This window comes from Fragaria vesca, linkage group LG1, assembly GCF_000184155.1.
Source record: "Fragaria vesca subsp. vesca linkage group LG1, FraVesHawaii_1.0, whole genome shotgun sequence".
NCBI classification, from domain to species: Eukaryota; Viridiplantae; Streptophyta; class Magnoliopsida; order Rosales; family Rosaceae; genus Fragaria; species Fragaria vesca.
This window is the reverse complement of record NC_020491.1, coordinates 18,470,325-18,496,109: the sequence shown is the minus strand read 5'-3', so window position 1 is coordinate 18,496,109 and position 25,785 is coordinate 18,470,325. Positions and strand designations below refer to the sequence as shown.

At 36.1% G+C, this 25,785-nt stretch overlaps 1 protein-coding gene across 1 annotated transcript; it reads left to right on the top strand.

Annotated features, from left to right (window-relative positions):
• Positions 1–2,753: 2,753 nt before the first annotated feature.
• Positions 2,754–10,938, top strand: LOC101293145. The gene is made up of 10 exons (XM_004289429.1): positions 2,754–2,792; positions 4,248–4,304; positions 4,403–4,467; positions 6,238–6,446; positions 6,515–6,721; positions 6,923–7,072; positions 7,326–9,576; positions 10,244–10,359; positions 10,517–10,638; positions 10,876–10,938. Exons 1-10 carry the CDS (start codon positions 2,754–2,756, stop codon positions 10,897–10,899), a joined length of 3,240 nt encoding a protein of 1,079 aa, XP_004289477.1. The 3' UTR covers positions 10,900–10,938.
• The last annotated feature ends 14,847 nt before the right edge of the window (positions 10,939–25,785 follow it).

Genomic DNA, 25,785 nt, shown 5'->3' with positions numbered 1-25,785 from the left:
AGTGAACGAGAATTGTGTAAGGAGAATACTCCCCTACATAAATCAAACGATCTTATTTGTTCTTTGTACGCAAAGCAGTTGATCGATTCATGATGTAATATCTACTTTTGATGGAATGAAATATCTTTAACTCAAAAAAAAAAAAATTGATGTACATCGATCTAGCAACCTAGAAATCAAATAACTAAAATTCATTTCATGCTCAGGCAAAGTCATCTGATATCTACGTCTTACCCTTGGCCTTGGCATTAGGTCTAGCCATCGCACCACCAGTAGCAACAATTGGCGATGGAGAGATTACCACACATGCACATATATTTCACAACTATACTGAATCACCGTAAAAAAATTACCTACACCATACTCTAGTCGCTTAAGTTCTAGTGCGTACACTCTTCACACAAACATAACAAAACATCGCTCTAAGTACATCAACCTTTTGCAACACTTAGGCAAAAAACAAAAAAAAAGTTAAAAATTCAAAGAATGAAAAATAATTATGGAAACAAAGTTCTTGTCTTCTTGCTGATCTCCTGATCAAGCAGAATTAATGACAGAAGTGGTAATGTACTCTCTTTTTTTCGTCTTTGATGCAACTACAATCACTAAAGTTCTATTCCACCGAAAAATGACAAATAACTATGGCAACAAAGTTCTTATCTTCCTGCATATCTCATGATCTAGCATAGGTTGTGAAAAAATTAAAAATCATCACTTCTACACTAATCTTTCTCTGTCTCTAATGCAACTACAATAACCAAAGTTCTCGATTCCACATCAAGTGCCTCCATTAGGACTGAAGAGGACTCCGCAGAGGGATTCACTTCCTCTACCATATCATCCTTCTTTAGAAGCTTCAACAACCTCTTCATGCCCTTCAGCTTAGGACAAGGTTCATGGGCGGATCTAGGCTTCCTGGCCTGGGACTCAAGTCCCACTCAAATTGTTTGGGGAAAAAAATTAATACATGTAGTTAACTTATAAAAAATATATTATATATTGAATGTTATGTTCGGCCTAGGTTTCACTCACTGAGAGATATATATCTCTACAAGTTCTTCACTCTTCCTTAAGTTCCATCCCACCCAATCAGTCATTCTCATCATCTCACTTTCTTACCGCCTAATTACTCTTCATCTTAATTGTATGTGAGTATTTAATATTGTTTGATTATAGTTACCTAAATTAAGATTGGGGCAAAATTAAATCAAGGTTGATAGTTGGTCGATGACTTTCGATAAAAGAATATGTTATTGTTTTCTATATATAGTTAGTAGAGTTAGGTTTTACATCGACATATTTTGTATTGCGTTTGACGTGTTTATTTAGCTTCTTGTGTGTTACATCTAAAGAGTTTTATGAATCTTGTTTTATATAATACATTTTGAGGGGTAAAGGCTCACTACATCTCTCATGTTTAGGTGTATTTTTCATTTTAATATCTAAATTGCTCTCGTACCATTTTTTTTGTCTGTGGTGGAAAGTCTAAGTCCCAACCAGTTTCAATTCCTGGATCCGCCCCTGACAAGGTTCATCCTCTTTAGTCTCATTCTTTGGCCCTTTAGGCTGCCCTGTTTTTTTTTCTTCTTAAGAGGTATCACCAAAAAAAGTACGCGTCCCAATTCTTAAGGTCAACTCAAGTTCAAATATGTGACTCCAAATTCAAAGAAGTTGACACATTAATCATTTTATTCTCAGGTTGGATGACTGGGAGTTCCGAATTCCTCATATGTCCATTCAAAGTTGATTGATGTTATATAAGAAACAACAAAACCTCCAACTTTTACAAGCTTTCAAAGTTTTCAGTCAGACCAATGTTCACCACCAAGTTCTTTGCGGGCGGTGCCGCTAGTACAATAGTCTTCAATTTGGCAGAGAGCACCAATCCATTCTTTTTGAGCTGCCTTGCCTTAGCCGCAACCTCACTCCCCAAAAACCTTCCAACAAGCGCCTTATTATTCACCAAATCCAGTCACTTTATCACTTTAATCGAGAGACCATGCAAAGCCGTATTCACCTTCACAAAGAGTTGATCACAACCCTCCACAACATGCTCAACACAACCACATGCTTTGCAATGACCTTGGATTTTCTCATGCATAAGATCAATGTCAACATCCACCGAGGCGAACGAGTAGTGACCATGGAATTTAAAACGCTGCCTAGTACCCATGGCTAAACGAATCCTCTGTTGTTCATCCTTACGACTCAAAACCAATTGATCAAAACGCAAATACCTACCGTTCAAAGATCCGATCAACTATAGGGATTTCTTGCTGCACAAAACATGTGAAGTCCCGTCATTGTGACCTAGGTTTCTAAGAGTTGGAAAGGAATGGTTTACACCGTCGTGATGTTGTCGTACACAACCACCATAAGCATAGCATTCGAGTAGAACCAAGGCCCACCATGAAGGATATTATTGCGGTTTACCTCCCTAGCAAACTGAAACCCAAATCAATCATCCATGAACGGATCTGTAAATCATATCTCATCCTCCAAACAGATGGAATGGTTCCCATGAAATTAGCAATGTTGGGATGTCTCATTAACAAGCGTCCCACCATATAGTAATGAAAAACCTAGATGGTGACCTCACCAGTGAGCCTGAAGTTGACAGGAGCAGCATCAGAAGCGCAACAAGGCTAGAAATCTGGTCAGACATGGCTGAGATTGAGATTTGATCAATGACGGTTATGTTGACTATAGTGAACCCTTAGCAGAGCGACTTTGGTCTCATTTGGTTCGCGAAAATGAATCATTCGTCTTTCCCATGGGGAAAGGAAAGGAAGGTAAGTGAAATTTTCTAAGAACTTCGTTGTTTGGTAACACATGGAAAACCATCGAAAAAGTTATTAAAAAGTTGATGTTTAATATGTAAGTAATAATTGCAGAGAAAAATGGAGAAAAATGGTTTCTTCATTTAGATTTTGGAGTTAGAAACCAATTTTTTTTCTTTTAATCAGTCAAGTGTTTATTGTTTTTTTGCTTCTCCAAACGCAAGAACAGAATAATTTTTGTTTTTTGATGCTTACTTCTCGCGAACTATAAAAGATCTTAAGGTAAGGGAGAACTTCCAATGAGGACCTTATAATGAGGACCAAGTGAGGACTTTCAAATGAATGGTTGAATCATATGCACATGGGAATTAGAAAATATCAATTAAAAGTCAAAACCTTAATCCAACCATTCATTTGAAAGTCTTCACTTGGTTCTCATTATAAGGTTCTCGTTAGAAGCTCTCCCCTTAAAGTAAATCTAAAACTAATTTAGTGTTAGGGTCTAATTCATTGTCAGTTGCAAAGCAGCTGCCTTCCATAATAGTGTGGGCAGTTTGGTCATCCAAAAGGAAAGGGAAGGGTGGCCCTACGTCTCTGCCTTGTCATTTGTCTTTGCATTACAAGGTGAACGGTGGACCTTACCTTCGAGGGTTGTTAGAGGCTTTGTAGGGTTTAATTGAAGATTTGTTTGGTCGATCAGTCAAAATAATCAATATTTCCTTTCGTTGCAAAAGTTAAACAGCTTTGAACGACACCTCCAATTCATCTACTTCTTTTTGTGAGCAGATTAAGCGCCTAAAGCAATATATTAAAATGCTTAACCAAATGATTATACATCAATACATGTTTAGTCAAAAGATACATCATTCCCTGAATATATATCAAAATTAGTCGAGTCAACTAGCAAGTACTGTCCAATTCAAAAATATAAAACTAGAAGATCATCGCATATGAGTGATGCTTTGAAGAGAGATCACAAGTGTCATATTATATATTTTCAATGAGTGAAAGAGACTCGATCTCCATAGTTGTATGGAACTTAAGAATGTTATTGCAGAATTTTATTAGGGTAAACACCCTAATCATGGCCTGTTCAAAAAAAAAAACAAAAAAAAAACAACCCTAATCATGGTATTTAGAGAGGAAGTGACAAAAGACTATCCGTATGTGTACACAAATTGGCAAGCAACCTGGGCTATGTTCCTTTTAGGGGCTACACGACACCCAAATGATTTGCTAATGACACAATCATCTTCCTAATTTAGAAGTGAATACAGAAAATCGCCTCCACTGTTTTGTCCTTGACCCCAAAGTCAAGTATAGCTGAATTCCCCAATTCACTGATCATATCCTTCTCTTTTCTGTTTATCTTCTTCTCTGTGATCGTCACTTTGTGAATCAATCTCTGTAGGTTTACACGTACAAACCCATTATAGTAACCCTTGCCACAGTGTTGTTGGCATGCAGTGTGTCCACGTGGCGGCTCCTGAACCTTATACCTCAGAATCTCAGCAAAAGGTTAAGGTGGGTGGTTCATTCATTCCATGTAGCTTAGAGACTGCTGTGTGGTTCAACATATGGCAGGCGTTCTCTTCCAGTTCTCTATTTTCCTCTCTTTGAAGAAACAGGAGCTCTCTTTCTCTCCCTTACATTTTAGACAGCAAGTTATGGATTTGAAGGACAACAGGTACGTGGGTCTCCACTTTTAACTGGAACTTCTGTGTCTTCAACCCTCCAAAGCTTCTTCTTTAATGTACTTTCTGGTGAGATAAAAGATGATGTGTGTACTATGTTGGGTTTTCCACCATAAATGGTTTTGCTTTAATGGGTGTTTGCCAAATTTGGATTGCTTTGTACTGTAACCTCTGTTCTTCATGGTTCTTGCTTTTTGCATTTTCTGGTGAGAACACTGAAATGATCTATTGGGACTTTTCTTACTCTTTTTGTTTCTGTATTTGACAACTTGGGTTGAATTTCTTTCAAGTTAAATGATTGCTTCTTAGAAAGCTATTTTCTAGAGACGTATAAAATAGGACCTTCTTGTTCTCATCCTGGAGTAATTTTTCTAGAGGGGTCATGAAGTCAGTTCAATACTTCTGGACTGAAATTCCTGTTGTTTCCTAAGTTTGTCAAGCTTTAGTTGTTAATGATTCAGATGATAAAACATGCCTAGCATTGATGAATTGGGTTTAAGAGATAAAGGTGTTACTTCTCTTTTCAATAAAGTTGTTATCTTTCAAATCATTGCATCTCAGAAATGAATGATAATTTTTTTTTTTCTTCTATGTCATGCAAATAAAATGTATATATTTTACTTCTTTTGGTTTGAGATATAGAAGGATTTTTGATTGGATGAGTTCAAATCAAAGAAAGTTTTTTGGTCTGAAAATGTGAGAAGCATGGTGCAGCCTTTTATTAGTATTACTCATTTTGGCACTGAAAAACACAAAAGTTGTAGTGTATAATATAATCTTATGTATCCGAAAAACACAGATCTTGTTCATGACAGCATGATCTTCAGCAGTTTACAATTTTAGTATCTGCACTTGTTTATAACAGAGTGAACTGGCTATTTAAACTATCATATCCCTTTTTGGGAAGAAGAAAAACAGAAAGATGCTTTTGTCTGTAATTCTTAATCTCTTGAGCATTTTTCTTAGTTAATTTTCAAGAATTCTCCAAAGTTTCCCTATTGTTGTTTCAGTGTGCAATTTGATCTGAAGCTGTTTCTTTGTTTCTTCCTTTTTACAACTATTCTCCTCAGTATAAGTCATTTTCTTTTTGCCTCTTTGCCACTCTATGAGTTGCTGCAATCTTGATTATTTGCATATATAACAGAGGTGTCATAAATTCATAATATTTTCCAAGTTATGCCTTTTGCTTTCTATGCTCCCTCACCCTCGCAGTGATCTTATTTTGTTATGCAAGATTTTTGTCTATTCGACATATCAACTCACTAATGGAAGCATTCACTCAAATATCTGAAGAACATTAAATATGAGCAAAATTATGGAACCTAATTAAATGTTTCATTAATATCACAGGTGATAGATATCAGAATCACAACTTCCACAACCCTCAGATTGCAGATAAGTATCAACAAGATTGTGAGTAGGTTACATCTATCCCATACAGATGTCAAATGTTGTCTCTGCTTTGAAGAATACAATTTAATTATTAAAACTACCTTCCTCTGCCACAGAGAAGGATTCAAAGTTGATAATGTGTCTGATGGTGGTCCCAACTGTCTAACTGTTAGGTGCCTCATTTCCCTAGGGAATAGATTTTCTAACATCTTCATAGCATAGATCTCTAACTGTTGTTCCCACGATTTTCAATTCGAAGTCAAAGGGTGATTCTATCACACATTAGTAGAAATCAATTGTGTTTCATGTGGAGAATGTTTGCATGTTAAGCATGATGAAAAAGTCTAACTTGGTTCGTTTTGGAATTTCAGGATAGAGTTTATCAAGCCAAAAATGGATGAGAACAATGAGAACATAGAGCCAGTGACTGATTTGGGGCTTGCTCTGAGTTATTCTAATCAGTGTATTCAGAGCAGTCTGAACAGTGATTCAGGTGCAGGTGCAAATGCAGGTTCAGTGTTAGGCATGACATTTGTGGCCACCGAGCCCCTGTCAGAGTTAGTCTGGTCTACAGATAAAGGTTTGAGTCTAAACTGAGAGCTGATTCAAGCTTGTCCAAAAAGAAAATCTCACTTTTATTAGGTGCAGGTCCAAGCAATGTGACTCTTTCACCACAGAGCACTACAGGTGGGAGGTCTGCTGCTGAGAAGCCTATAGATGAAGATAATTTTATAACCTCAGATACATCATTTCGTGTGAAGAGTGAAGCTGCTGGTAAAGAAGCTTTGACTACATCACCAACAAGTGATGCTGGAATCATTCTGGCATGTGGGTCGAGCCATGAATATGAGACAGGTAAGGATATATTTTTCTGAGAGTATTGCTATCATGCTATGTGTACGCGAATTGGTTAGGCCTTATCGTTAATACTATCTTAATTAAGAGTAAAACTAAGATGTTTTGAGTTGCATAATAAGAATTTGTAGTAGTCCTTCAATGTTTCTTAATTCTCTGGTGAAGTGGTTGCCTAGATTGCTGAGAAAATCTTTTGTGCAGAAACCGTTGCTAACGTGGAGGAAGTGAAAACATCTGGTGAAGTATCTATTTTGCATAAACAGGTGGACACTTGCAGTCCAATAAATTTTGAAGTAGATGAAATACCTGAGATGCCTGAAACAGGAGAAATTTTATTTACAACATTGCCAGGTGCATCCTGCTATTCAGATATTAATAATTTAATATTGCAAAGTAGTTTGGCAGACAGAATTAGAAATCTCTGGTAGCTTATATTCAAAATGTAGTGTTATTGGTTAATCTGTTAGAATTATTACTTTCACCAAGGCTTCAAGCCAAAATTCACTTCCTGAGTTCTTATTTCAATCTATGATGCCTTGCATAAGAATCAGACTTTTTGTTCCTCTTACTATTGCATTTTGCTGATGTGATTATACCCCTGCAGGTGATGTTGACAGAGAAAGGGATAATATGATGATGAAATCAGATCAATTAATACCTTTTGTGAGGCAAAGTGAACCATCATTGGGGGAACCTGTCAGTGAAAACATGCATGCTGATGATGGAAATCTGAATAGAGAAATGGATTTTATTTTGACCTCCAAAGCCTACCTAGTAAATGAAAGTAAAGATTCCAGTGCTTTAGTGGCAGATCAAAGTTCCCAAGGCAGAAGGCCGTTGGAAAAACTGGAGTCAACTGCTGATAATGATATACAAAAGCTGACAAATGAAATTGCTTATGGTGCAGCAAGTCAGAAATTAGGATCAGAATACCTTCTGTGGGATAAAGAAAGCTTTGAGAATGTTGAGGAGTTGCTTCCAGCAAACAACTCTGCTCTGGATAAACACTCTCCGACTAACAGTAGAAACCATAAACATCGAAGGAAAGGCAAGGAAAAAGCTTTATCTGACGAAAATCTTAGTGGGAGAATGTCCAAGAAAGCTTCATCTGATGAAGATCTTAGTGGGAGAATGTCAAAAGAAGAGGATGATAGCCATGAGAGTGTTGAGAGCTGTAACAGTGCCAGGTTAGTGCCCTCAGGCAAGAAGAGGTGGGGATTTGATGAACAGTTTATTGTTGGGAGTAAAAGATTCAGGAAGCAAATTCAAGAAACACCGGGTTGCACTTCCTATGTTAAACAAGATAGCTCCTTCATGAATTGGATATCTTCCATGATGAAGGGTTTCAAAAAATCAATACAGGATGAAGCACTACCTCTTTCTGCTGTACATCCTGATCATCCAAGTGAGAGTTCTGATAAGAAACTTATCACATACAACAAGAACCAAGATGCCGGAATAAAAAGTATTGGTTTCCAGTCAATTTTCCAGTCCTTGTATTGCCCTAGGGAAGAGGACAAGGGAACAAGAATGTCGAGTGGTAATAATGAAAAAGGAGAAAGATATGAGGAACTGGAGCAAGCTATTATTCCAAAAGTTTTTCATGGGGAGAAAATGCATCTAAGAAAAGGATGTCTGCTGCCTGTTGGAAAGTTCAGTGAATCTACAAGCAGAAATGAAGTAGGTTCAGCAATCCAACCTGAGATTTTATCTGCAAAAGTTGCCAGTAGTCAGGAGAAATGCAAGAATACTGATTCTGTGGAGAACAAATATGCATGCAACTTGGAGTATGGTAAAACTGAAGGAGGAGTTGGCTCTAGCTCTTCTCTCAGAAAACGTAAGAAAGAAAGTGCCGAGCATGTTGAATCTGACCCACAGTCTGAGGGGAAGACAACTGAGAAGTTTGTTCATGGAAGAGACCTTCTGGGAAGTTTGTGGGTAACTCGTTTCACTCCAAAAATATCAGCTCCATCATTTATGTCAGATCGTTACAGTGTTGGTGCAGTTCTTGACTGTTCCATTGACAAGAACAATGTGCTGGTGAGGGAGCAGTCAGTTGAAGATATAGTTGTTGTCTCCGCCAATGAGCTACAGGACTGTGCAGCAGACAGTGCAGGCTCACTTGCTTTTAATAGAAACGAAGGCCAGAGTAATGAGACGTCAGCTTCCAAACTAAATCCAATGGTTTCTGCCCCCAAGTTTGGAGGTTCTGAAGCAATGGCTTCTGTCTTTGCTAGGAGATTAGATGCTCTTAAGCACATCACACAATCTGGCATAACAGGTAATGCTGCTGATAAAATCATAACCTGTTTATTTTGTGGCATAAAAGGTCACCATCTGCGAGAGTGTTCAAAGATAAAAGATACTGAACTTCAGGGTTTACCAAGTAAATTCAAGTCTTATAATGGAGCAGAGTACCTGTCTTGTTTCTGCATTAGATGTTTAGAATGCAGTCATTGGGCTGTTGCATGTCCTAATGTGAATTTGGGACGACCTCAATTGGAATGTAATGTGTCTAATTACTGCAGTCCTAGTCAAACCAAGCTTAACGCAGAAGGAAATATGAAGCTCATAATTAGTACAGTGAGTGGATCTCAAGCTTCTGTGGATCAGGATGACTCAAGAGTGGAGACAGATCTTAATTGGAGCGGGAAATCATATGTAACCTCTAAGAAAATGAGACATTCTTCAAATTCAGTTAAGAAATACAGTGTCTCAAGCTCTGGGAAAAATAAGATAAAAGAAAAACAGTTCATCGCTTTGTCACAGTTTGTCCAGATGCCTGTTAAAGATGTACCTAAAGGAATCTCTGACTCTGTTAAAAGGCTTCGGTTATCTCGCACAGATGTCCTGAAGTAAGTTGAGCACCAACTGGCATCTCACTAGTATATTCAGTTTTCTCAGTTACTATTTTAGAAGATTTTTTATTTTTATGTTTTGCATGTGTTTGTTTAATTTCAATATATTTGAGCTATGATAGTTTGCAGTCGCACACCTATCTATGAAGTTTAGCTGTGTTTCTGCTCTCTAGTTGTTTGATTATAGATATCTATGAACAGGGAAAATTATAGGAAGGTAGATACCTTAAAAGTGATCTAAATCCACTGAGCTAATTTACTTATGTTTAGTCCCCTAGGTTGTAAGTAAAAAATGAAAAAGGCTTTATTTTTTCTTATAAATTTAAAGCCTGTCAAATAAATTGACAGGATTAAATGGTAGAAGTTTTCAGTTGTAGTATCAAGATTGATAGTGAAGTACACACTACCAAGCAGCACTCAGAAGAACTTATGAGCTTGAATAACTATTCAGGTCTCATTTGCTTAGTATGTGAATAATGACTAGGGACGTTCACTGGATCCTCTTACTTTACTGTAACTTTCCTTAGATTGTCTCATGTTTTTTAACCTTAGAAGTTCTAGCACAAGTTAAATATTGAGAATCGATACAACTAATGGAACACCTTGTTGCTTGTCCTTGTGACTTGTTAGATATTTAAGGTCTCATATGATTTTCATGCATCAGATGGATGAGCTCTCATACCTCGCTCTCGAATCTGGAGGGATTTTTCTTGCGCCTGCGGCTTGGAAAATGTGAAACAGGACTAGGTGGAACTGGATACCATGTGTCATGCATAACTGGTATAAATAAATTTCCATCATGCGTGTATACTTGCTGAACAGAATCAGGTTTTTAGGAGGCTGATATGATTGTGTTATCAGACTCCTGTATGGTTTTAGTGCTTTCCGACAAGTATGCTAATGAATTTTCCCTTTGTATTTTGTTTTGTCTCTCAAGGCACAACAGGTTCACAGAGCGAAAGTCATCCACAGAATGCCAGAAACTCTATATCTGTCAGTGTTGGGGGGATTAGATGTGTGGTTGAGACCCAGTATGTATCCAACCATGATTTCCTTGAGGTAATAATCTGATTTGCCAACCCTGTTGATCCAACTCCTTGAAATGCATCTCTTTTCATTCCCACATCCCCCTTGTATAGTTAAGAACTTGCTTTCCTTTCACTGTGTATAGTTGATTAAAGCTATGTGCATTTTTTCGTTCTTCTCGACTCCCTTGATTTTTTGTTGGCTGTTTTATCCTATAGTTGTTGGCCAAAATCTTCTGACATTCTGTCATTACAAAACTTACATCTGCAGTACTACCTATGCTCTGGTCTGTAACGGTTCACTGCTATAAGGATGAAGCATACATGATCGAAATTCTGTGTTTGTTGTTTTAACCTATAGGCCACTGTCAGTATGAATTTTCCTACCACTCTTGTTGTCTATATTATGGGTTCACCACTTATAGGGTTTCTGTCCTAGGCAGACTTCTATCCTATATCATGTAGTTTACGTAGTTTTTTGTATTTGACGTTCTGCTCATATCTATTGCAGGATGAGCTGAGGGCATGGTGGTCTGCAATGTCAAAAAACAATGCCAAAATTCCATCTCAAGAAGACTTGAGAGAGAAGGAAAAGATGAAAAATTTGTTAGGCTTGTAGCTTAACCATTCAGTATAATCAGTTCTTTGTTTGAATTCTGTGCAAATTGCATGCACGAGTGAGGATCTGCTAGACGGTTTCTGTACATACAACTTCTGAAATTTTCCCTTGAATATTTTTTTTGAACACGAAGCGCCTTGTGCCGCTGAATAAGGAATGTTATTCGTACTGCAGTTATACAAAGAGACGAGCCTAGTTTGGTATTGAGTTTTGAGAATTAAAATTACTTATAATCATTATTTTGAATAGATTTTTTGTTTGGTAAAATCTTAAAACTTGTTTATCTAAAATTTTTTAGTTTAAATAACCACGATTTTAAAAAGCAGGTTGGGGGTTGTTTGTTTAAAACTGAGTTTTTAAAAGGAAAAATGTCCATTTAGTACTAATTTAAACCTCTTGTTCCTTATTCTAATGAATTTAATAGACATAAGTCTATTCCAATATACAGTGTTCTTATTTATGCCCAAATACACAAATCTATATTAATGTCATAATAAAATAATAATTTTTGTATATTTTTAAAACAATTTTACCCTCACCACTTCAACATGTATAAGGAGAGAGAAAGTGAAAGAGTGAGAAGACTTTGTCGGAACGTCATCGGACTCCGGTCACCGGTCGCCGCTCATCGGTTAGCAGTTGCCGGTTATTGACCCTAGTAACTCAGATTTTCTCCGGTTGTCGGATTTCGGTCACCTGTAACTCGGTTACTGATCCCCAATAATCAGTTACTGACATCCAATAATCAATTACTGACCCTTAATAATCGGTTACTGACCCCCAATAATCATAGTTACTGACCCACAATAATTGATTTATGACCCCCAATAATCAGTCACTGACCTCTAGTAACTCAATTACTAGCCTCTAGTGACTCAATTACCAGACAACAATTGAACAATATAACGCTTTACATGCATTTTAAACCAAAACATACATGCAACAGTGACAAAGCTTCTCCTCCTCCTGAAACCGAGTTCCTCGACGCCTCCACGTCCTCCACCAGCAGCCGGTGGTACCAAAGGTTGTTGAACGACGAGGCGGCGAAGGAGATAGAGTCAAACCATAGCTATTACCAGAAGGAGAGAGACGGCGTCAAACCTCGCCGACGACGCCGACGAGAGAGAGGAAAATTTGAGGGCGAGGACTCGAAAAGCAGGAATAGGTAATCACCTACTCAAAAACTGATGTCCGGTCATCTCCGCTTCACAATCTGCCTCGCGATTGAGGATTATTGGACATCGACCTCAATATTGGGGCTCAGAGAACGACGAGGAGCGATTTGTTGGCACCCAAGCGAGAAGTGAGATATTGAAGCCGTCATCAATCACCAGAAATCGAGGAAGAGGAGCTGGAGAAGAAATTCGAAGTACTAAGCCTTCGGGAAGCATCCTCCACGACGGCGGTGACAACGATGACCGATGAGGAGCTTGCTGGACTTGACTGACGTGGACGTTGTCGGTGAGAACGACGAGCCCGGCCGCTCGGGTCTTGGTGGATGCGCTCGCTTAGGGACCTCGTCGGAGCTGGAGATGAAGAGGCAGTGCTAGCGTGTGGGGTGGCATCAACGGGGAGAGAGAATTAGTTTCAGATCTGGGAGGAGAGAGGCGACTGCGGATGAAATCAGAGCATAATTGTTTTTTCATAAGAATCATTGGAATGAGATAAGAGAAAAGATTTGAGTGCGGCTATTAGGACCTCCAAATTTGCTCAATATATCTCTCATTCTCTCTGCACCTCTAATTTACTTTTTAATATAAGCATTTACTCACTATACCTCATTTCAAATTCCTAACATAATCTTAGTTATTTATTGACATATATTTCAATTAATTACTTACTTTACCTCTTATTCACTCAATAGACTTTTCGTTCTTTGTTTTTTTTTTTTTGAACATCCATTATCCTTACCTTCGTTTTTTGGTTATTTTTTTCACGCAAGAAAATGTTCTATCATGAACTATTATAATATCTTTTTAACTTTTGTTTGTCTCTTTTGTACGTGTTATTTTTTCTCTGTTTTTTTTTCTTTTGAATAATTTGATCTCTATTTTGTATCTCATAATAAATTATTTCAATAAATATATATTTTCTATAATAGATAGATAGATATTTTTTTTTTGCAAAAATATTTATGCACCTTGTATGTAAGTATATGCATTCAACATGTATGATAATACAAAATTTTATGTCACATGATCGATATTGATATTGGTTTAGCTCTTATGAACTATATATATGCTTTAATATATAAAAAGAAATTGGAAAACAAAAATATATAAGGAAAATTATAAATAATGGAATCAATTATAATTGAATTGGAAAATCTAGAGAGAATAAATAAAATATTTCATTTTGTATAATTATTGTTTATAATAGTCATTGTGTATGAGGATATATATGTTTTTTAATAATTCACAATAAGGTGAGGTCTAGTGAGCAAATTGGAGGTCTCAATAACCGCACTCAAAAGATTTTCATTGGATATTTTGATAAGAATCATTGGAATGAGATAAGAGAAAAAATTTTCATTGGATATGGCTTTACTTCCTGTTTCTGTGTAAATAGGCATTTTCCCTTATTAAAAATTAAGTTTTTAAATCACAATACCAAATTAAGCCGAAGAATTCTTTCAGATATATCCTCATTTTCTTTTACCTTATATTTCCCAGCACATGCAGGTTAACTATTCAAGAATTGTTATACGAGCTGCCACGATTCACTGAGATGTTCTAGTCAGTACTAGAACTTGAAGACTCAAATCCCACAGTAAACAAGTAGAAGAACGGAACGTGATTTGGTAACAATATCACACTAACTATCAATGTATTCGTAGTCTGGCAATGGCGTACAAAGTTTTGTGACCCCTTTTTTTAGTTGGATTGGTTGGTAAGAAGCCAACCAATTCATTCTTGTTCATACAAGCAGCTTGTTTTAAAAGATAAATAAGTTGATGACGTTGAATAATTTCATTTCGTAACTGAGAAGCCACGTCTATCAGAGTAAATAATGTGTGTTATAGACATCTTATAATTTTCTTCCTTCTATCCATCTAACCCTCTTGTAGCTTAATTAATTTAGGTGGTTTTGGATTTTATTTTGTTACCTAATTGTACCATCCATGTTTCTTGGAGCTTAAGAGTGTTATTTGTTACTAGTTCATAATCATATTGTAGCCATTCCAAAAATGAGTTACGTTTGATGAATTAATTAAGTTTGTCTCATCTTATTTTGTCAACTCGTTTAACCTTTCCGGAATGAATGATGTGTGGACATTCCACTCCATTCTTTTTTCTCTTTAACAACCCACTCGGAGATTCAATCAATGGTAGTCTGGGTTCGTATTTTGTTACAATTCGACATTAGTTTCACTATTGCACTACATCAGTTTTATTTTGGACGCATGAAGGTACCAATTGTCGTAACTAAAAAAATCAAAATTGAAAAACAGACACCGTGGTGCAATGCATGGTTAGAGCATTTTAAATGGATGAAAGGATGCTTGAGAAACATTTGGTTACTTAACACAATAAAATAAATAAATCAAAATTGTGAAAAAAACCAAAATATGAGAAACTTGATTGTCGGGAAGCCCACATGAAACTGACTTGTCCAACCCAAACTCGAGAAATCAGTTTTCGCTTCTTAGTAGTAAGCTCGAGTCTTTCGCTTCCATGGTCGCTATAAACCAAATTTTCTTCTTTACCGTAATCTCTTCTCTGTTATTCATCTGAGTTTCAACCAGAGGTATGTTTTAATCTGATTGCAACTGGGTTTGGTTTGGAAGTGAGCTTGAAGGTCTGTCTGAATTTTTGTGGGTCTCTAATTTGTGTTGTTTATATCAACCACAATGTTCTGTTATGGAAAAAAAAAAATGATTCTAGGCCTTATTAAGGCCTCAAATCTATGTGGCATGTCAAATCATTTAGACACATCACATATTAAAAATCTTATGCCATGTAATACTTAAGTATAAAGACCATCTTACCATTTGGTCCATTTCAAACAATGACTAATAAATTTCAGTTTTTCATTGAAAAATAGAACTATTTTAGCTTTCCTTCTTCTAAATATCTAATTAAATATAAAAAATATAACATCAAAATAACATTATATTATATATTTATAATACATATGTATATTATAAAAAAAATACATGTATATTATATAAATAAATCTGTATGGAAATCATTTAGAGAATTATATTTTTTGGACAAATTATAGAAAATTTTGATGAATTATATCCGAATTATCTTATATTAGTGTTTTCTTTTTGATGAATTATAATTGCTTTTTGGATGAATTAGGGTTAGGGTTAGAGTTTATTTTACAAAATTAATTATTATTTAAAAAATAGTTAATCTTCATATTGATGTAAGAAACATTCCTTATATTATACATAATTAGTGGTTGCTATTAATATGTAATATTTGTTTCCATTACCTAATAAAGTACATTAATATCATTGATTCACCTCTTAAAATGTAAAGGGAAATAGAAATGGTAAAATTGGTAATGCAATGTTTTGATTTGGCAAGATATATTATGTGGAATCGAAAATAAATATTTTTATTTACTTATATGGCATGACACATAGGATTAAAGCTACAAACTTTAGGCCTTATTTAAGGCCCTCTAGCACTACCCAAAAAAAAATGTCTGAATTCTAATGCCAATTGAAAGGTCTGAGAAGACCCATCATTTCATTTCGGTGAGGTACGTAGCTCAGGCACAAACCTTGATTTATTTTTTATTTTTTTAATTTCTTCCGACAATAACACGGAAACTTCTTTTCTTAGCCTGATATTTGTTTTTTAATTATTCCATTCCAACATGAACAAGGAAACTGATTGTTATTTTTAATTATTTCAATCCAACATGAACAAGGAAACTGAAACTGTATGGTTGAAAATATGTTCCAATACATATTGAGTTTGATAAGGTTTGCAACTAATTATGAGATGTCGAAAAGGCGCAAGGTAACGATTGATGATGGGAAAAGAACAAGCAGCATAGATGATCAGAAGATCAAGGTTGCTTCTGCTTCTTCTTTGTGTGATTTTTGTGCCAACTTTGCTGACAGATTTGGTTTTCTACACGAGGAGCACTATGCCACCCTAAGTGCTGAACACATTTACCGTTTACGCAAGCTTGTCACTGAGAAATTGCTACTCCGCAGAAAACTCCTTCTCGTGATTAGTCTAGATCACGCATTTTTAAGTTACACAAGTCTCAATAGTCTGACTCCAGATGAAGCAGAATGTTTAAAGACCCAAGCTGATTCAGAAGGTGTTTTCACAGTGCTAGTTCCTCCGGAAATGAAACCTGTGATTATCAAGTTCAGGCCCAAACTGAGAGCCTTTCTGAAGGAAGCCAGTGAGTTTTTCGAAATTTACGCATATGCAAATGCTCCTCAATCTCTTGTGTGGAAAATTGTTGAGCTACTCGATCCTAGAAATGAGTACTTTGGTCGTAGAGTGATATCGCGCGAGGATTTTCATAGCACCCACAAAGGAAAAAAGTCTCTTGATCTTGTGCTTGGCCAAAAGTCTGCTGTTTTGGTGATTGATGATGGCTTAGCTGGATGGACAAAGAACAGTGAGAATAATGTAATCGTATTGCCCAGGTATTGTTTCTTCAAAAAGAGTGGCAAGAAGAAGAGAAAACGCAAGTCTCTGTGTGAGTTGAAATCTGATGCACGGGCTGGTATTCTTGCATCTTATCTTAAATATCTTAAGCGAATACACAACAGGTTCTTTAATGATGAAGTAATGTCACTAATGTGTGACAACTTTTTTGACCGGAATGTGAGGATGCTGATGAAAATTGAGTGGGATGCTGTAGGGGACGATAGGCTGCATTTGTGGAGGAAGGCTATAGCAAATGGTATGCGGAAAAGAGTTGAGGCGTCGCTCAGTTTTCAACAGAAGAAATTGGTAAAACAGTCGTCCGAAGTTATTTGTGTTGAAGAACAAGTGGATGATCCATCATCATTAGAGGTTGCAGAAGCAGCTGATGTTGGAAAGTTCCCAGTTATGACCAAGGATAGCGAATTCACCTGCAGCTTATGTGGTTGCAGCTCATATACGAACACCCCGGAAGCCCTTTTTCTATCCCTTTATCACAAGAGAGTCATGAAGACAAGTACTTCTCTGTTACCGACTGAGGATGAAGAAAGTAGGCAAAAGATGGAAAGAAACACCGAGACAAATAGGTATTCTGATCTAGTAATGTGATGATATGCATCACAACTTTTTGTATATGAACTTAAAGTAACTTTGACTGATATGGTGCTAATTGGCATCTTAAATGTTGTAGCAAATTTGAGTCTCGACATATAGTTTGAAACTTTGAGTTGCTTCTTTTATTCAATATGTGTTTAAACCCATAAGATTCCTTGTGGAGGGTCTAGAGGTAACAATTGACAACCGACAACTCTCCTCTAACTGAGTAGTAGCTAGTCATACATACGTACGTGGATCTGATAGTGAGAATGAAGTTTAGCTGTTTTTCTGGTCTCTAGTTTGATTATAGATATATCTATGAACAGGGAAAATTTATAGGAATGTAGATACCTTAAAAGTGATCCAAATCCACTCAGCTAATTTTCTTATGCGTTTAGTCCCCAAGGTTGTAAGGAAAACCCGGAAAAGACATTATTTTTTCTTATAAGATTAAAGTCTTCCAAACAAATTGACATGATCAAATGGTAGAAGTTTTCAGTTGTAGTATCAAGATTGATAGTGAAGTACACAGTACCAAGCAGCACTCTTAAGAACTTATTATGAGCTTAAATAACTAACCCCCTTGATCCAACTCCTTGAAATGCATCTCTTTTCATTCCCACAGCCTTTGTATTGTTTGAAACATGCTCGCGTTTCACTCTGTAAAGTTGATGAAGGCTATCTATGTTTTGTTCGTTCTTCTCGACTCTCTTGATCTTTTGTCGGCTGTTTTAGCCTAGAGTTGTTGGCCAAAGTACTCCGACATTCTGTGATTGCAAAACTTACATCTGCAGTACTATCTATGCCAGAGTTACCGGAAACGCTCATCTTGCCGGCGACCCGTGTTCCGGAACGCACGAACCCAATCGCGGGGCGTTCGCGATCCCGATCGCTGTGTTGAGCGATCCCGATTTGAGAGGAAAATGCCTTTGCCTAGCTCTCAGAAAGTGTTTGTTTTAATGCCTAAGTGAGGATTTGTGTGCAAAATTCACAAGGAGCAGGTGGAGAATTAGCAGGAGGAGATGGGAGTTGCGGGTAATTGATTGAAACATGAAGGTGGAGGTTGTTGGACTTGTTTGAAACGTGATCTTCGATTCTTTGATGCCGGTGTTGGTGTGAAGATCCACATAATCAAATCAAGACATGATCATCTCAATATAAACTGATCTTTATCCAGAAAATAATTAAAAAACTAAATAAATACAGTTTTTCTTATTATTTTATCTATTAATTTACTTGTTTGTCCTTCATGAGTTATGTGGTTTATCTAGTGTATCAATAAGGGATCGATATTTTGGTAAATTTAATAAATTTATGGTATGGGTTTCAATTTATTATGTTTTTATAATCTTATTTTTATTAATTTGTTTTAATTAAAATTAGCTAATATATCCTAGCGTACCGCGTATCTTAAAGACTAACGTATCGCGTACCCGTACCGCGTTCCCGTACCGGACCGTCCCGCGTTTCTGGCAACATTGATCTATGCTCTGGTCTATAGGGGTTCACTACTACAAGGATGAAGCATACATCATCGAAATTCTTAGTTGGTTGTTTTAACCTGTAGGCCACTGTCATTATAAAAATTTGCTACCAATGCTGTAGTCTCTATTATGGGTTCACCACTTATATCCAAATCATGCAGTTTACATAGTTTTTTGGGTTAAATGTTTTCCTCATATCTATTGCAGGATGAGCTGAAGGCATGGTGGTCATGGTGGTCATGGTGGTCTGCAATGTCAAAAAACAATGCCAAGATTCCATCTGAAGAAGACTTGATCGAGACTCGAGAGCGAGGGAAAAGATGAAAAAATTGTTAGGCTTGTAGCTTAACCATTCAGTATAATCAGTTCTTTGTTTAAATTCTGTGCAAAATGCATGCACGTGTGAGGATCTGCTAGACAGTTACTGTACATACAACATCTGAGATTTTCCCTCGAACATTCTTTTGTACACGAAGCGCCTTGTGCCTCTGAATAAGGAATACTATTCCTACTGCAGTTATACAAAGAGATGAAGAATTCTTTCAGTCAAATCCCCATTTTCTTTTACCTTGTTTGAAAAAGGCAAAAGCTGCACTACGCGCGTAGTACCGTACGCATGACAGATTCGTTAACGGATGGGCACTTCTGTAATTTCAGGTCTTCACGGTAACTAATTCAATGTACTGCTGGACTGGAGGACAGAACAGAGATTTTGCCTCAATTCTATACCTAGACAATGCCGAAACGTACTCCACTATTTCAAATGGATTTGAAGTTAGAGTCTGGATATGGAACCCAGTAAGGCAGAGAGATTACATGCATGCGTAGCTCGTTGCCGATAGAGAATGAGTCGAATCAATTCGTCTTGCACACGTCTGAAAGAGAAGGATGCCAAGTTTGAAAGCGATGACAGGGAGAGCTCTGGCGATTTGGAAGAAAGGGAGAGAAGTTGAAAGCTTGTCTTGGGAGCAAGGTGTGTGAGGTGAGTAAAAACTTTCAAAATCTCATGGTTCAGTGATTACGGCGTTTATCATCTTTGTTGATCATTGAGCTGTTAGTTTTCCATTGAATTGTTCATTGCAACTATCTGCTTTCTTTCCATTGATATGAATTTCAACTCTAACATAGCGTGGCTGTACCACCTGTACGTAATTTTTTGTTTAGTTGGATTCCAAATCCTTATTACTTTGGTCGAAATTTTTGTTAGTGAAATTTTATTTATTTTTTGGTCCTTACAAGACTATTTTTTGGTCAAAATACCAGTCTGACCTATTATCAAGCTTGCAAGACTGTGAGTCTTTGGCATGTAAAATTTAATTCAATACACGGACTGTAAGCCTCAACTATGAGGCTTGCAAGTAGATTTTAACCAAATTTATTACATCAAGATAGTATTGTCAACATTATCTCACGGATATTACAAATGCATTTGTCTTGCTACCATAACAAGGGTTTGCTTGATGCCACTGACAGTACTTGGTTTCTTACCGACGACTTCTGGTGGATTCAAGCTGTCTTTGTGCTTAAACTATCTGAGGAGTGTAGGGCACACAAAATAGAAATTTTTTTAGCTGGTGAAGTCTCTTTATTTCACTATCGAGGTTAGTTTTGGCCTGTGGGATTTTGGTAGATGAACAAAACCCATCACATCAGCCACTTTTGACAAATGTTTCATTATGTTCTAAATTTGCCCTTTTATACGAGTTTGCTACTCCTTATTTCTGGTGTCTGTTGAGTGACTGGTGGAGATCTCTGGTAGGAAGGATATAGTAGGTACAATGAAAATAGTTTCGACTTTTAATTAAGCTTTCTTTAAGGTCTTATGTGTGCTCTTAAGTTATGCCATTCAATTTCGCATAGTGACCTAATGTATGTCAAACATGCATAGTAGGTGTTTAAATATTGCTTACCTTCTTATCCCTAGAAAGCTGAAATGGAGTTGTGCACAGTAACTTGATGGACAACCTAATTTCAGAACTATTATTTTCTTTCATTAGGGCAAATTTTCTTAAATCGTATTGAAGTATTATCTACATTTGGTATATGTGAGAATGTCAGATACCTCATCTGGCTTTTAAAGCTTGAATTTTTGTTGACGCAGTGATTGCAATGAAAGTAGATTCTGACTTTAGATGGTTTTGTTCTTCTCATCTCTGACTTATATTAGTACCCTTTTCATTTCTTTTTGGATAATCTTTGTGTGACAGGATATTGAATGGTTGAATCATGCTGTGTACAGATATTGATTAGTTATGTTTTTTTTGTTTCAGTGGCTAGTGAAGCTATCACGTAACAGAATGGTTGTATCATGCTGCTAGGATGAACTCACCATGTATTCTGCAGACACGATTAAAGCAGTCCTTTTTAATTTTGAAGATTGGAGCACTAAATTTTTGTCTACAATTGACAGCAGGCTCTATCACCAGATCAAGTATTATAGTTTTTGTAATAGCTCCAATTACATTGTGTAATATATATATGGAAACTACAATAAGTAGAGCATGTAATATTTTGCACCGAATTCTTTCAGTTTGTTCACAAAAAGAAATACTGCAGCTAAGCGTGGGTGCGATCTCTAGTGATGTTTAGTGCAGGTATATTGTTTCACTGTTATATAGGGTTTTTATGGAATTGCTTGTTTTTTAGTTCTTGGTTTTAGTTAAGGGTTAGTTTGCTTATAATGGGATAGTAGCCACCATGGTTCTTTTTTTCTGCTGCTTTTTATGTTTTTGCTTTGTGTTTGCTCAAAATCATGGGTGATGGGTAAAAGTGAGAAGCCAGTTGGTATAGGAGTTGTATTTGGTTCGGAACTTCCCTGTTTTGATGTGAAAAGGATATGTGACAGTGGTGAATCCTCCATTATAGCTGAATGTGAGAGCGCATTCAAGTTGACCTTTGATGACAATTCAGTTATTTTGTAGTTTTCTAGCACACAAAGCCAGACTCCTAGGAGAAGGCTTCTTAGAAACAGGTTAAGATGTATAATCAGAGTGAGGTTTCGATCCTTGGGTTTTGGCTTCATGAAACTGCTTGGCAAAAGGAAAAATCTTTTCTATGAGGTATGGGAATGGTTTCTGGTATGACTAAAGAATGATAAAATTGGTTTTTGCGACTCCATGCTGTTCAGAGAAAGAAAATGTAGTACATTGGTCACTCTTACCAATTGAGATTTTGATAGAAATTGAATGGTTTCTCAACGAGTCAATCGATCAATATTCAAATCACTTTAGAACGAGCGACGCATTAGATACAGTACAATGGATTACATTGACCAGAACCTCTTACTATAACGGGTTCCATATACAATAAGGTGTGGTCCAGTTCACACAACAGTCTATTGGACTATTGGTATTGCACAGTTAACCCCAGATGATGTTCCTGACCCTGCAAAATAAAGAAAGAGAATATAAACACTGAAAGAGTTCAACTAAATCCGTTCCTTTCATTGTTTCCATGCAAAAGCATGAGGTTTCTACTATGTGTAATCTGACTGTGTAGAACTAGATGCTAGTTGTGTGTACATTAGTTTGGAGGTCTCATTTTCTTGGTGGAGAGGCAACCTAAGAATGAACATATCAAAATCCTTGGAAACCCAGCTCTACCACTCAAATCCTCATTTTCTACCAGTCAGTTTGAACCGCATGCTACAATGGGAAGCTGCATAGTTTACCTTTGCAAGTGAAGGTAGATGTATTAACTTTAATAGCATGACGATATGAATTGATCAATGGACCGCTTGAATTCCCTGCATAAATACATATTCACATACGTCTTTCAGAGGATGAATGAGCAATAATGTAACATATGTTGTAAATAGTTATTATTTAATGAGCATTCTTGTAATTAGCCAACTAAGGTTGTTATTGTAATTTACATCATGACCTCATCTCTATATAAGAGATGGTTCCCTACTCAATAATATACACATATTCTCTCATTCTCTTGGTTGTTTCTCTCATTTCTCAAACTATTCATTTTGTTTTACAACACGTTATCAGCACGAATAGTTCTAACGCTAAGGTAGTTTTTATGTAGCATGGAAGAGAGACCGTTGATCAATCGATGGAAGAATCATTCAACATGGTTCAAAATTTCAATCACAAACAAGCTCTCGGATTGGATTAGAAGTTTAGTCCACCAATATTCTCGGTTCTGACACATAAGATGAACACTCATTGATTCGCTTTGTATCGAGTAAAGTTTTCTAAACTCTATTATAATTCATGTTTCTTTTAAACCTTGATTACATGAAAAACCATCCTGAAGCATGAACCATATGTTGTTTATGTTTCGATTTTATGATTTCATGCTTATTAACTTTGATTGCATATTGAAAAATCCGTCTACGATGCATGAGCACCAAATATATTGTATTAGTCTATTTGGTTAATACATATGAACATGAAATGTCATATAAGTTTTCTTATGTTATGAGAATTGGAAAAGGAAAAAATATAGCACCAAAAAAAAAAAAATGGAAATCACTACAGAGCCTAGTAGCCACCAAAATCAACCTTCGCAACTGCCTAGTAGTGCAGACAAGGAGGCACATCGATCAGCAAAAAGTATAGTTTTTCATGATATCCAAACTCAAGATCATGCATGCATTCCGGAAGTAGTGCTTGTAACCATTAAGGTTTTACTATTATTTTGGTCAATGATAGCAGACGTTACATATATTCCATATTCATTATGCCTGAAGCATTTAATGATAAGAAGGAATTAATATTGCTCTTAATGGGGTTTAAATAAAATCCGTTAGTAAATGTTACATCAATGGTATAACGACATTTCAGTGCTAATTATGTTACTTAATTGTAGCTTAATATGTATATTTTGTCAGTTACAAATTCGATTTGTGTCAAATTCAATATGTCATTTAAGGACATGTAATGCCAGAAGCATTTACCAATTTACAACCCACATTATGCTACAAGCATTATGGGCCAAATTATTGTGCACATTATGATACAAACGTTATGAATTTAATATTCAGTTACGTCAATTTGAATAATTTCTATTATAATTCATTATGCTAGAAGCATGAATTTTGGGTTTAATTACGTAATTATTATATAAACGTTATGCCAGTAGCATTTACCTCATTTATTACTAATACAGTAATACATAATGTTATAAGCATTAATGGGATTTAAACTCATAACCGCTACATAAATGATATTTGTTATTGACTTTATGTCGGATCCTAATTTAATGTCAATTACGAATTAGAATCATATTCATTTCAATTTGACGTTTATGAGGGTATAATGCCAGAAGCAATTACACATTTATAACCCCATAAATTGTGCTTGAAGTATTAAGGTTTAATTACGCGATTATTACATCAATGTCATGCCAGAAGCATTTATCCAATTTAATACTTATGTGTAATGCTAGAAGCATTAATGAGATTTGAACTCATTGCCTTTGGTACTTAACCGCTGCATAAATGATATTTATTTAGTAATTTATGCCATATATTAATTGTCGGTTACCAAATTAAAATCGCGTCAGTTTTATTCAATTAGTTCTCAATTATGTTATCGTTTATATCGATAATTATTATGAGTATGTAATGACACATTAATGCCAGAAGCAATTGGAGATGCAAATGAGTTAGTTTTGCAAGTAACCGCTACGTTATTGACATTTATTGGTTTAGTAATTTTATGGCATATACATTATGTCGATGAGAATTAAATTGTTTCCGTTATAATTTAATTTATTTCGGTTTCATATAATATCTTTCACATTAAGTTTGTATGTTACGATTTAATAACATATATTCCATTGGTTTATGTTATATTAATGAATATTAATGATGTTAAGTCAGAAGCTTAAATCAAACATGAATATATATGAAATTGAGCCAGAAGCTCGACCTAAGCTCCAAGGCTAGAACATAAGCTCGTCATGTGTCGCCTTGAGTCTATGACAATGATTATAACTTTTCTCAAACTAGGTTCACCCGGTTGGATGCGATGTCTAGGCAAGTACTTTTGAGGATGTGTACTTAAGTGAGCCTCGCTCCACCACCTCATCATGGCTTACCTGGTCGTATACAATTGGAGTTACCGAAAGGGTTAATTAATAACATTGCATTTCTTGGTAAACCATTATTAGCCCAGTAGGCCTACTCTCCCTCTACGGGACCTAAAAGCCTAGCATACCTCTTAGATTGTGTCCCGTAGGTTTGTAAAGTATGTAGAGGCTAGGTTTATTTATTTCACTTTAATTTCAGTCAATTTCTTTGGTCCAGCAGAATCAAACAAAAAGAAAATAATCTAATGACACTGGATTTTCGTACCTAGTCATTATGTATGTCTATAGGACTCTCCAAATATTTTCTCATAATGGCTATTGTTAATATATTCATCATATTTAATGTGTAATTAATTGCCAGAAGCATTTACACATAGTTACGTGACATGTTCACTATGCTAAATTAGTAGCGTGGAATTAATATCATTAATTGTTACATGATTATAACTTGAAAATACATGTACCTAATGAACTAGTAGTTCAGAAATGAACCGGTAGTTCAGACATGAACCCATAGTTCATGTATAAATCGATCTTCTAGTTTCGATAATAATCCCCTTAAGAAACTTGAAGTTTCATTCCAAATTCATCAGACATGATAAAATCGGTAGCTTTATCATGTTAATTGGTAGTCTCCGGAAGAAACAATTTGAACTAGACATCTTCCTTGCATGAAGCAAAAGAATATTAAAATGGAAGGGCTTGTTGCTTTAGAATCTAAATCAAAATGGATATGAGTTATCAATATTAAGGAATTGAGCGTTCTCGTCTGGCTGACGAGGTCAAAATACTTTTACGTTTCAGAAGAA